Below are 10,628 nucleotides of genomic sequence, written 5' to 3'. Positions count from 1 at the left end.
GGGGTTAATTTTTTTTTTAAATTTTTTAGGCTTGTTGCCTTTTTTGAGGGAAAAATTATATTTTTTGTATGGGGGGGGGGGGGGGGGGAGATAGTCATTTCACTAAATTTCCGTTAGTTTTGGTAACGGGCTGCAAACGGAAGTAGAAAAGTGAAACGAAAGTAACTTTTGATGGATTTCAGATAAAAAAAAAAAGAATTATGTATTTTTGATAAAGTCGGAAAAAATGGGTGGACGGTAGATATTTTCCTTATTAGATTTGACAAGCTTAAATTTTTATTTAAATACAAAAAATATTTATGAATATTTAAGAGTAATAATTAAAGTTAAATCAAAGCTAATTAATAAGAACATCAAATATATAGTAAATTAGTTATCGGGTAGTCATAACTATTATAAACAAATATAAATTAATATAACTATTTAATTATTTATTTAATTTTTTATCAGATATTTTAGATATATTTTAATTTATAAAAAAAATAGCAAATAAAATATATAAAATCAGCTAATTGCTGGTATTATTAATTTTCATGATTATTTTTAATATTAAATTGAATATAATCAATTATAGTAATATATTATTAAATAGTTAATTTAATTGAGGTAAAAATATCAATTTAATTAGACTATAAAAATAAAATAAAAAATAAATTTAAGTAAATCACGAATAAAATAATTAATTAACTTTAAGTAATAAATAAAAATTTATGTTATATATGAAAGAAATATTACAAATGATTGATTTTTTCCTCTTATTATTATCTCATCTAAACTCACTTATAAACTGGGATTGCTAATCCCATAGTTTTAAGGACTAAATTTAAATTTATTTCTTATTAATTTAATCCAAGCAAAGTTACCAAATATGGGATAGTCTCACACTTAATCCTAACTCTCAAACATAGCCTAAAGGAATTATTAAATGTTGGATCTTAGTTCTGGAAAGAGAGAGAAAAACTCCTTAAACTGAAAAAGGGAAAGTTCAAGGATTTAAAAGATAAAAGCCCAGTACCGATATGTTCTTTCTCTGTTATGCCCTCTCTTAACTTCACGCAAACATAGACTCCAAGGTCAACAAACCAAACCTTTGTGCCGAGGCTATAATGGTACATTCGAGGCTCAATCCAAAAAATATCACCGACCTCAAATAACACGCTCCCAATTATACTCTTCCAGAACCATGCATCAAAACGCATCGTTTCAAGGCAACCGGAACCATCCGGTAACAAGTTCTTATTACCGGCTCTTCACAAACTAAGCCCGGTCACCTCTATAAATAACCCTAACTAGGGTACAAAAGATCACCGTTTCGCCGACCGCCTCTCTCTCTTTATCCCTCTCTCTTTCTCGCATTCGTTCAGACCGCAGACCAAACGCGAACCTCTCAAATCCTCAAGTTCAAAGCATTATTAACAAATCCTTTGTATCAAAACCTATAAAAGACTTCTCTTTTAAAATTTGTTCCCTCTTTATAAGCCTCTAATTTCTTCTGTTTTTCCCTCCAATTCTTGGGTTTTTTCTTTTCTTATCAGCTTTAAGAACCCTAGATTTCTTTAAATTTTAATCGAAATTGAACCAGATCGATTCTTCAATCAAGACTGTAAATTTCTTTCTGGTTCTTGATATTTTAGCTGTGAAAAGAAAAACCCATAAATTGTTTCTGTCTTTTGACTTTAATCGGGATTATAAAAATTGAAAAAAAAATAAAATTTTTGGAGAAGTGGAAAAAGACAATTTTTTTTGAAAGAATAATTTTGGAAAATTATTGATTAGTGAGGAACAAGAATAGAAATGGCTGAGCAAGGTGGTTTGGAAGGGAGCCAGCCGGTTGATCTTTCCAAGCACCCATCTGGCATTGTTCCCACTCTTCAGTAAGTCCCTTTTTGGATCTGTATATACAAAGTATATGTGTGGATTTGTTTCCGTGAAAATATGCATGTTTGTTGTTTTTCAAGGTGAGTTGGTGGATGATGAATTTGTGGAATTAGGGTTTGTGCGTATGCGAGTTCATGATTTTGTAGATCTTCAGTGTCTGGGTTTTGAATTTTTTAATCTAGAAGGGAGATTGAGGTCTACAGTAAATTATTAGTGGAAATTTAATGGATTGGAGGTTTTGGTGATGGTGTGTACAATCTGATTCAAGTGATTTGGAGAATGATGGATTTGATAAAACGGTGGATGAGTGAAGTTTTGTTCATAGATTTAAGGTTGAAGGGTTGTTATTTACAGGAAGTGAGAGAATGGCAGGAGTGAATTTGTTGCTGATATGATCCCTATTCGACTTGTATTTGTATCTTTGTGGTGTTTAAGTGTTTATTCTCGGAATTATAACATGAGTAATCTCAATGTAATTGAAGCTGTCCTTGGCATGTATGTAGAAGACAAGATTTGTGAAATTATGAACTATTTTCCAGTTGTGGAATTGTAAACATAATTCTACATGTGCAAAATTACGAATTCTGTAAATGTTTATGAATCATTTTAGCTGGCATAAAAATTTTTAAAATGCTAAATAGATCTTTTCATTTTTGGAAAGAGTGTGAGAAAACATGTCCTACGTGAAGCAAAAATGAGTGTGTCCTGTTTGCATCTGATGCAATAACGTTTAGAACAACTATTTTGTTCTGATATTTAGAAAAGAGAAAAGAGAAATACAGAGAGTCAACTTGCTTGTAACGGTATAAATTCTTGGATTGTGCCAATGCAAGTTCTGTTTTTTGCACTATCTTTTGTTGCTGGTCATGATTTTTGGGTTGTATGTACAAGATATTAAGCTGTTGTGTTGACCTTATTTTAAATCATATTGACAAGCCCATTTGTCAGTATTGATAAGAGTTTACTTTATGAGGCGGCCCTTTCAATAGTTGTTTTGCTTTTTCTGTCAAAAAGTGACATTTTTGCTCAGATAATAGATTGGCTTGTACAAGTCCAGTGGAAGTTGTAGTTATTATTCTCAGTATGTATGGGTATTGGTCCTGTTGCGGGGTGTATATTTTGAGCTGGTTTTTGAAGTTATAATGGTTGTTGATTTCCATGTGCCATACAAGCTTTGTTTTCCATTTACTTGTACAACTACCATATGATCTAGTTGTGCACTATCAGTTGCTTAGCTAGGTCTCTTTTTGACCGATAAGGTCTCATTATAGCTTGTGCTACTATTTATTTGAAAATGCGATGATGATGTCATATTGTAATTGAAGATTATTGTTTCAAATGTTACCTTACATTTGCTATTTAATACTAGGTACTGTCAGTAGTGTCAAGTATATGTGATTTTTGTATAACTGAAGAAAGATTTAATTTAAAGTATCCCGTACAAATGGAATTTTGGCTGTGACATATTAGTTGTTTATTAAAAATTTGAAATCTTTTATTAAAAATTTGAGATCTTACTGTTACTTCTATTGGCTATTGTTTTCTAGAAACATTGTATCAACTGTCAACTTGGATTGCAAGTTAGATCTTAAAAAAATTGCACTGCAAGCTCGTAATGCAGAGTACAACCCTAAGGTATGTCAAAATTTGACAGTAATATTTTTTTCTAATATAATGCTAGGTATGGAGGAGTTTGATTGCCTACCCAATCATTGGGTCTGTTGGTCGTGGCACCCGGCATAACGCATCTCTCTCACTTGTGTTTGTTTATTTTTGTCATGTAGAGTGTATTGGTTGGTTGCTTAAGCATCGTGTTATTGTTATTATGAGTTTATGCCTAATATTTCTTTTGAATATATTACAGCGTTTTGCTGCTGTCATAATGAGGATAAGGGAACCCAAAACTACAGCCTTGATTTTTGCTTCTGGCAAGATGGTCAGTCTTCTTGTACTGTCCTAAATCATGGTTCTGAATACTGATAATTTTGTTTTCCTGTTATTATACTTTTATAAGCAGTGGATTCTATTTTTTAAACAAGGTTAAGTAGTGTGTTTAATTTCTCTTGCTCTCTCATTTTGCTTTCTTTTTCATTTCCTCCACTTCTACTAGTTGATGTTTCTGTTATGAAAATAGTTTCCAAATGTGTTAGAATTGATAAATTAGTTATCTCACATGCTGCAGGACATATCAAGCTGGTGTTTTATGTTTTTTATTGTAGGATTATGGATAATCATTTTCATAGCTGTAGTTGAATATGCCATCTGTGTATGGTGGGTGTTGCTTCATATCCGAAGTGATTTAATTTTTCAGCTTTCCCTTTTTTACTGAAAGAGATACTTCTCTCGTTACAGGTTTGCACTGGTGCCAAGAGTGAACAGCAATCAAAACTGGCAGCAAGGAAGGTGTGTCTTGGGCTGTGAAAGGCTTATAGATTGTAATTATATTCATGATAGGAGAGTGGGATGTAATTCTCTTCAAAACAAAAAAACTGGTAGTAAATTAAATAAAAAAATGTGTCGCATCAATGTAGAATAATTTTTAAAGATTTTGACTTTTACCGGTGAAGAGTTGTTTAGGGCTTTGAATGGTTATAAGCTTTCCTTCTTATTTTCTTTGAATTCTAACCTATAAAATTCAGTTGAATGGATCTTTATCAGTGGAGGATTTCTTGTATAATTTTCCTTGCATGATGTTGAATTTGTATTTTTCAGTATGCTCGAATCATCCAGAAGCTTGGTTTTCCTGCCAAGTTCAAGGTACCCTTTCTCCCTCTAATGAAATGCATGAGGGCCGTGCTTGTCATAGCTGCAGACTGCTTTTTAATCTTTTTTTTATATGGTTCCCTCACATCGGTATTGTGATGCAGGACTTCAAGATTCAGAATATTGTTGGCTCCTGTGACGTTAAATTCCCTATCAGGCTTGAAGGTCTTGCCTACTCCCATGGTGCCTTTTCAAGTGTGAGTGGTACCTCTCACTATTTCACTGCTATGATTTTGCTATTTAAATATGGTCTCTGTTAGATGTGCATGTTTGTGTTTATTAGACAAAATCCATGTGTCACTTCTTTACACAGACTGCTTTATATGTCATGCATGTTCTCATTCTTATCTAAGTTCCAAAAAGTTAAAAGAGGAATTTTCTTATTGATTTAGTTTTTGTTTGCTGATGTTTCTAAGGTTGAGGACTTGACTCACTTTGACTACTTTCATGCAGTATGAACCAGAGCTCTTTCCTGGCCTTATATACCGCATGAAACAGCCCAAGATTGTGCTTCTTATTTTTGTTTCTGGGAAAATTGTGATTACAGGAGCAAAGGTACTTTAGCTTTCTTGCCTACTTGCCCTATCCATTGTGATATGGATGGGCTGACAAGACAATTTTCTTTGTTCAACATTTGTAGGTAAGAGATGAGACCTACACAGCCTTCGAAAACATATACCCTGTCCTTACAGAGTTCAGGAAGGTGCAACAGTGGTATGGCATAAGTTCTCTGTCCTCTGCAGTTTTTCTTGTGCCAAAGAAGACAAGAACCTGATTGTGAAAAGTTTGTTTTTCCTTTTAACAAACGGAACTTTTGGCTGATATTATTTTCCTGATTTGGTTGCAGAATTAGCAAGATGAGTACACATTTGAATGGGGGCTCCGACTTTGCCGTGGAATGTGGATAGTATTATTAAGTTTCAAGAACTGCTTCTCTTTCTGGGTTTTGCTGTTGAAGAAGGTGGTGGATTCAAATGTGAATATGTGAAGCTTTGGGACCTTAGGGAACTGGATGTTAGTTAGGGTCATTAGAACTGGATTTAAGTTACCCTCCATAAAAATGGTACACGGTGATCTTCAAGAAGTGTTTCCTCTGTAATTAGTTTTTATTTGGTTCAGACGGGAAGGGCTTAGATGTAAGGAGCTTCTCTGTTTCATGATATTTTTTTTTTTTTTTTAAAGGCTCTGTTTCATGATTTTATTTAAATGTGAAGAAACATTTTTGGTGGATTCTAGTAATAACAAACTTCTTGTTCCAATTTTGACGACATGGTGTCTTATGACCTCTTGGAAAAAGAAAATTAAATTACATAAAAGACATGTGAAAGTACATACCTTTTGTTGCATAGAATTTCGATCTTTTGAAACAGGATGAGTTATATTCTAATTTATATTAAAATCGGGTTGAGTTACAAATTTTATGAATCATCAAACATTAGAAATGAAATTGTATTTTTGATGAAGCAAATTGTTAATAATTGTATGAAAATAATCACGTGGCAAATATGTCATTTTGGCTACAAGATATTCTGAGAGCATACGTGAAAACATGTGGCAACGGTTTTTTTACGTGAAGCTTTATTTCTTTCTTTCTTCCACTTCAAAACGACAGTTTCTTCTTCACTCTCCCCTCTTCAAACTACAAAAATACAAACTCGTAAACAAATATCTGACATAACTGAAGCACATGTATCGTTTAACTGTCTCTCTGCAAAACTGTTGATGGCTCAAATTACATCACAGGGTGGCTTAAATTTGCTCTTTAACGGTGATGGATCATCATTTGGTGTGGAACCGAGAGACCCTTTTCAGTACAAGCTTGGTAGTGGCTTAAGATCAATCGGAGTTCATAAGAGGAAGCTCATTAGGCCTCGGAGTGGAGTTTGGTCGTCTATGAATAAGAAGAAATCTAGCAAGTTTAGTGTAGATGCAAGCCTTAATGTGAGTGGTAAGGGGATTAGCGGCGAGAGTGAAGAGTATGACAGTGATGAGGAGTTTGATGAATTAGCTTGTTTTAGAGGCTTGGTTTTGGACATCTCTTATAGGCAAGTTCAAATATTGTTCCTATGCTTTGGTTCTTTCATTCATGATTCGTTGTTGTTTTTTGATAAGTTGGTTTGTTTTGCAATGTGGACTTTTGCTAAATTTTGATTTGGGTTTAGATTTTGCAGCATGCTTTATCTAGATTTGTAGTTATACAGGTTGTGTAATGGGTCTATTTCAGCTGGGTTTTAGGTAATTCAGCTATTTCTGTGTGGTCAATTATTTGACAGAAGGATAAGTTTTAGAGGCAGTGCACTAGAATCCCAATTACCAAGAACGAAAGGAACATGATCCGGTACTTGTTATAGCAGATGGGTTGCTTGTGAAGTGTATAAAGTTCGACGTTTCTACTTAGACGTTGATACAGTTGATCAGGAGACAAAATGTTTTACTACTAACTACTGCATTTCTTTTTCCCCCCCCCCCTGATTCTATATTAATTCGTTATCAGGTACTATAAGTATATGTGGGTTAAGTCCAGGTGCTGAAATATATTAACATGGACTGAAAGCACCTATGATCAATATGAAAGTTGATAATAAATTTTGTAATGTAATGTGGTTTCAGTTAACTCAGTTTTAAGGCTTCTTGCATACTTAAATTACTCCTGGTAGCCAATGGGCCAACCTCATCGGATCTGTTAATTGGGAATTTGTTATGAATATCTGTTGCTCAGTTTCATTCTCAAAACTAAATATCATTGCTCTGGAACCCTGTCAAAATGTCTCAGACACTTGATTTTTTCATCTGTATTGACTGGAGTGATCTCAGTGGTTACTATGAATTAGTTGAAGTCCAGCGTATAAAGTATATATCCTATGGCTCTATAACTTGATTGCTTTCCCTTTCTTCTAACTTTCAATTCTTGAACATTCTATTCATTTTCCAATGTCATTTCAATATAACTTGTACTTGAATATTAATCAATTTTTAAAGATGAAAAGGGAAGTTCAATTCTTAGCTGGTGTTAATTCGCAGAACTTAAAGTGCTCGGATCATGTCTTTCTTTTTTTCCCTTCCCCTCTTTCTTTGTACACCATCTTTTAGGAAAACTTCAATGTATCTGGATCTGATTTTTTATTGACTTTCTCCAGGCCAGTCAATGTCGTCTGCTGGAAACGAGCAATTTGTTTGGAGTTCATGGAGAAGGTTAGACTAACATGGCTTACTGGTCCATTTTAGATGTTTGGACAGTAGTAATTAATCTATGGCTTGGTTTATAGCTTTTGTTTTCTACTTTACTTTCGGCAATTATATATTAGAATGTGGAAAATCATTCGTTGAAGAATACTCAAAAGTCGAAATATTTCTCCTTAGCACATCTAGATGTTACAAGGCAGGCCTAGGAAAGCATATTTAGACTGGATGTTGATACATGATATTGTAATAGTGACAGAAATGAATCCTCAACATTACCTGTTGCTTCTCCTTAGTCATACAAAATTACAAGATTTATCTATTTTCTCGATTCACACAAGTACACAAGCACATTCATATAAATAGTTCATTTTCATTTTAAATCTCTTGTCATTGCTTCTACCCAGGCTGATGTTCTGGAATACTATGATCAGACTATAAACTCCCCGAATGGATCCTTCTACATACCAGCTGTTTTAAGGGTATGTGATTAGGGAGAATTTACTATTCGTTGTGTTGTAATTTTTCCTTGCAGTTCTTCTATAGTTTGATTTTATTCACCTTGTTTATTTACTTCAAGCATTACTCTCCTTTCTGACTAAAATTTGAACTTGAATTCCAACTCGCTTGAATTGACCATATCCTTCCTTCTTTTAGGTGCGACATCTGCTGCAAGTTGTTAGGCGGAGAAGAATAAAAAACAACCTCAGTCGTAAAAATATAATGTATCGCGACAACTTCACATGCCAGTAAGTACCCTTTGAACATGTTGAACTTGTTCATCATTGCTTCAAACAAGTAGGCACCAACTAACACAATTGCTGGAAGCTCCAAGTGAGAGAGAGAGCACTATGTTGACCACATGGAGTCAAGTTTCAAAAATTGCTTTTTAAGCTTTGAAGGCTTTGTATTAAAATTTATTATAACCTTAGCTGAAAAAGGAACTTTAACTTAGCTGTGCTATAAAATGGTGAGATCTCTTGGAGTGGCCAAAGAGGATTGAGGTTCAAACACTACTCACATTTTGATTGTATAGGGGTTTGGTTTTTACTTGTGCTAAAGAAAATTGTAGGAAAATAGTTGTGCAATATAACAGTAAATTTTCATTTCTTCTAAGGGTGTTTGTCACTGTTTTGTCACTGTTTTGTGTACTAACATAATATTTCCTATATCGATAGGTATTGTTCTTCCCGTGAGAACTTGACAATTGACCATGTTGTGCCAGCTTCAAGAGGAGGAGAATGGAAATGGGAAAATCTGGTGCGAAAATTTTGCTGAGACACATTTGCTGGATTCATTACTTTGTTACCACTATCTTTCATTGTTGATTGTTTCAAGCTTATAGTACTTCACGATCTTTGATTATGGATTATTTGAACTCATACATAGAGCTTCACAATCTTTCATATGCTTAACACACTGCAGTTTCCATCTGCTATGCATTATGTTTGATTGCAATTGGAATCGTTTATAAAAAGCAGAACTTGTATTTTAGAACATAAAAATCGCACAATTGAACAATATAAAGCTCAATGTGCTTTTTAAGATTACAATATAAAATGACATAAAAAATTACAAGGATCACATTACAATGTAAAAATAAATTAGCTTTTTCTTTTATGGAAAGTTAAATTAGATTCCCTTTTATGACTGATAGGGGATGACTGAGAAAACAGTGATACTGTAAGTTAGTTGTAGATAATGTATTATGACTTGATGTTACTCCTCAGAACAGCCTCAGGGATTTTTCCCAGAAGTTTGTATACCTAATGCACGAAACATGGAAACTCCTGCTGGAGGATGATAATAAAGATTATTGATATATAACCACTGTTTATTCTGAATCTTTGTAATTCTTGCTGATGTTATTTTTGTAACAGGTTGCAGCATGCTTCAAATGCAACTCAAGGAAAGGTAAAAAAACTCTGGAGGAAGCAAATATGCAGCTCTCAAGGGTTCCCAAGGTATTAGTTAGATACCTTTACCATGCTGTTGAAAATCATGCCATTGAAAATATGTGATTTTGGTTACCAGAAGAGTTATGGTTTATGCCTCTTAATCCTGCAGGCACCAAAAGACTACGATATACTTGCCATACCCCTTACAAGTGCAGCAATAAGAATGCTGAGGGTAAGAAAGGGAACACCAGTCGAATGGCGTCAATATCTACCGCAGCACTCTTTGGAGTTATGACATCCATCAATTGGACCATTGTACATTCCCAGGCTTTGTACATATTGTATCTGCTCACTCCTGGTGCTCAAGTCATTCGAAAGCGCCTAAAGAACATGGACAACCCATGATTTATGTCACGTAAATTTTCCTTTCTTCTGCCTCAAAAACAGAATGAATTCATCTACTGTAAATTCTTAACTGGAAATAGAACGATATATTCTTATCTACTCATTTATTCTTCTTTGTGTGACTTCATGATGCTTCTCATATTGTTTATTGATCTTGCCTCCAATTGAGGATATTGCTGACCTATGCACTTTCTGTTGAATCCTACTCCAATACATCTGCAGGCCTAATTTTTTATCTTCTTTACGTGAAAATTTTTGCAGTTGATACAACAAGTTAACTAACTCGTATAATATTGATTACTTGTTCTCTAATCCGTTCATTGAACATAATGGCCAAGTGGTTTCATCTTTTGGTAGGCATATTGAGATGAAATTCCTAGATAGAAATATTCTGCAATTTTGTTTATTAGGTGTTGTGAACTATGTTAGTGGACTTGTTTTAAACGAGATACGGTGTATAGCTGGAATGAATAGAATCACATTCATGGGGCACATTTTTCCTCC

At 34.0% G+C, this 10,628-nt stretch overlaps 2 protein-coding genes across 3 annotated transcripts; both read left to right on the top strand.

Annotated features, from left to right (window-relative positions):
• Positions 1 to 1,321: 1,321 nt before the first annotated feature.
• Positions 1,322 to 5,909, top strand: LOC18046912 (TATA-box-binding protein 2). Of its 2 annotated transcripts, XM_006443335.2 has the most exons (9): positions 1,322 to 1,874; positions 3,426 to 3,513; positions 3,743 to 3,814; positions 4,231 to 4,281; positions 4,591 to 4,635; positions 4,746 to 4,838; positions 5,095 to 5,196; positions 5,282 to 5,355; positions 5,489 to 5,909. In XM_006443335.2, coding segments are annotated over exons 1-9 (606 nt in total). In that variant the 5' UTR covers positions 1,322 to 1,794; the 3' UTR covers positions 5,490 to 5,909. The 2 variants fall into 2 exon arrangements, with proteins under 2 accessions (XP_006443398.1, XP_024043783.1); XM_024188015.1 differs by lacking the exon at positions 3,743 to 3,814.
• A 262-nt stretch (positions 5,910 to 6,171) lies between these two features.
• Positions 6,172 to 10,306, top strand: LOC18046911. Its single transcript, XM_006443334.2, has 7 exons — positions 6,172 to 6,686; positions 7,779 to 7,833; positions 8,229 to 8,303; positions 8,479 to 8,570; positions 9,000 to 9,081; positions 9,702 to 9,785; positions 9,889 to 10,306. Exons 1-7 carry the CDS (start codon positions 6,364 to 6,366, stop codon positions 10,012 to 10,014), a joined length of 837 nt encoding a protein of 278 aa, XP_006443397.1. The 5' UTR covers positions 6,172 to 6,363; the 3' UTR covers positions 10,015 to 10,306.
• The last annotated feature ends 322 nt before the right edge of the window (positions 10,307 to 10,628 follow it).

This window comes from Citrus clementina, unplaced genomic scaffold, assembly GCF_000493195.1.
Source record: "Citrus clementina cultivar Clemenules unplaced genomic scaffold, Citrus_clementina_v1.0 scaffold_3, whole genome shotgun sequence".
NCBI lineage: Eukaryota > Viridiplantae > Streptophyta > Magnoliopsida > Sapindales > Rutaceae > Citrus > Citrus x clementina.
This window is presented reverse-complemented; position numbering and strand designations above follow the sequence as displayed.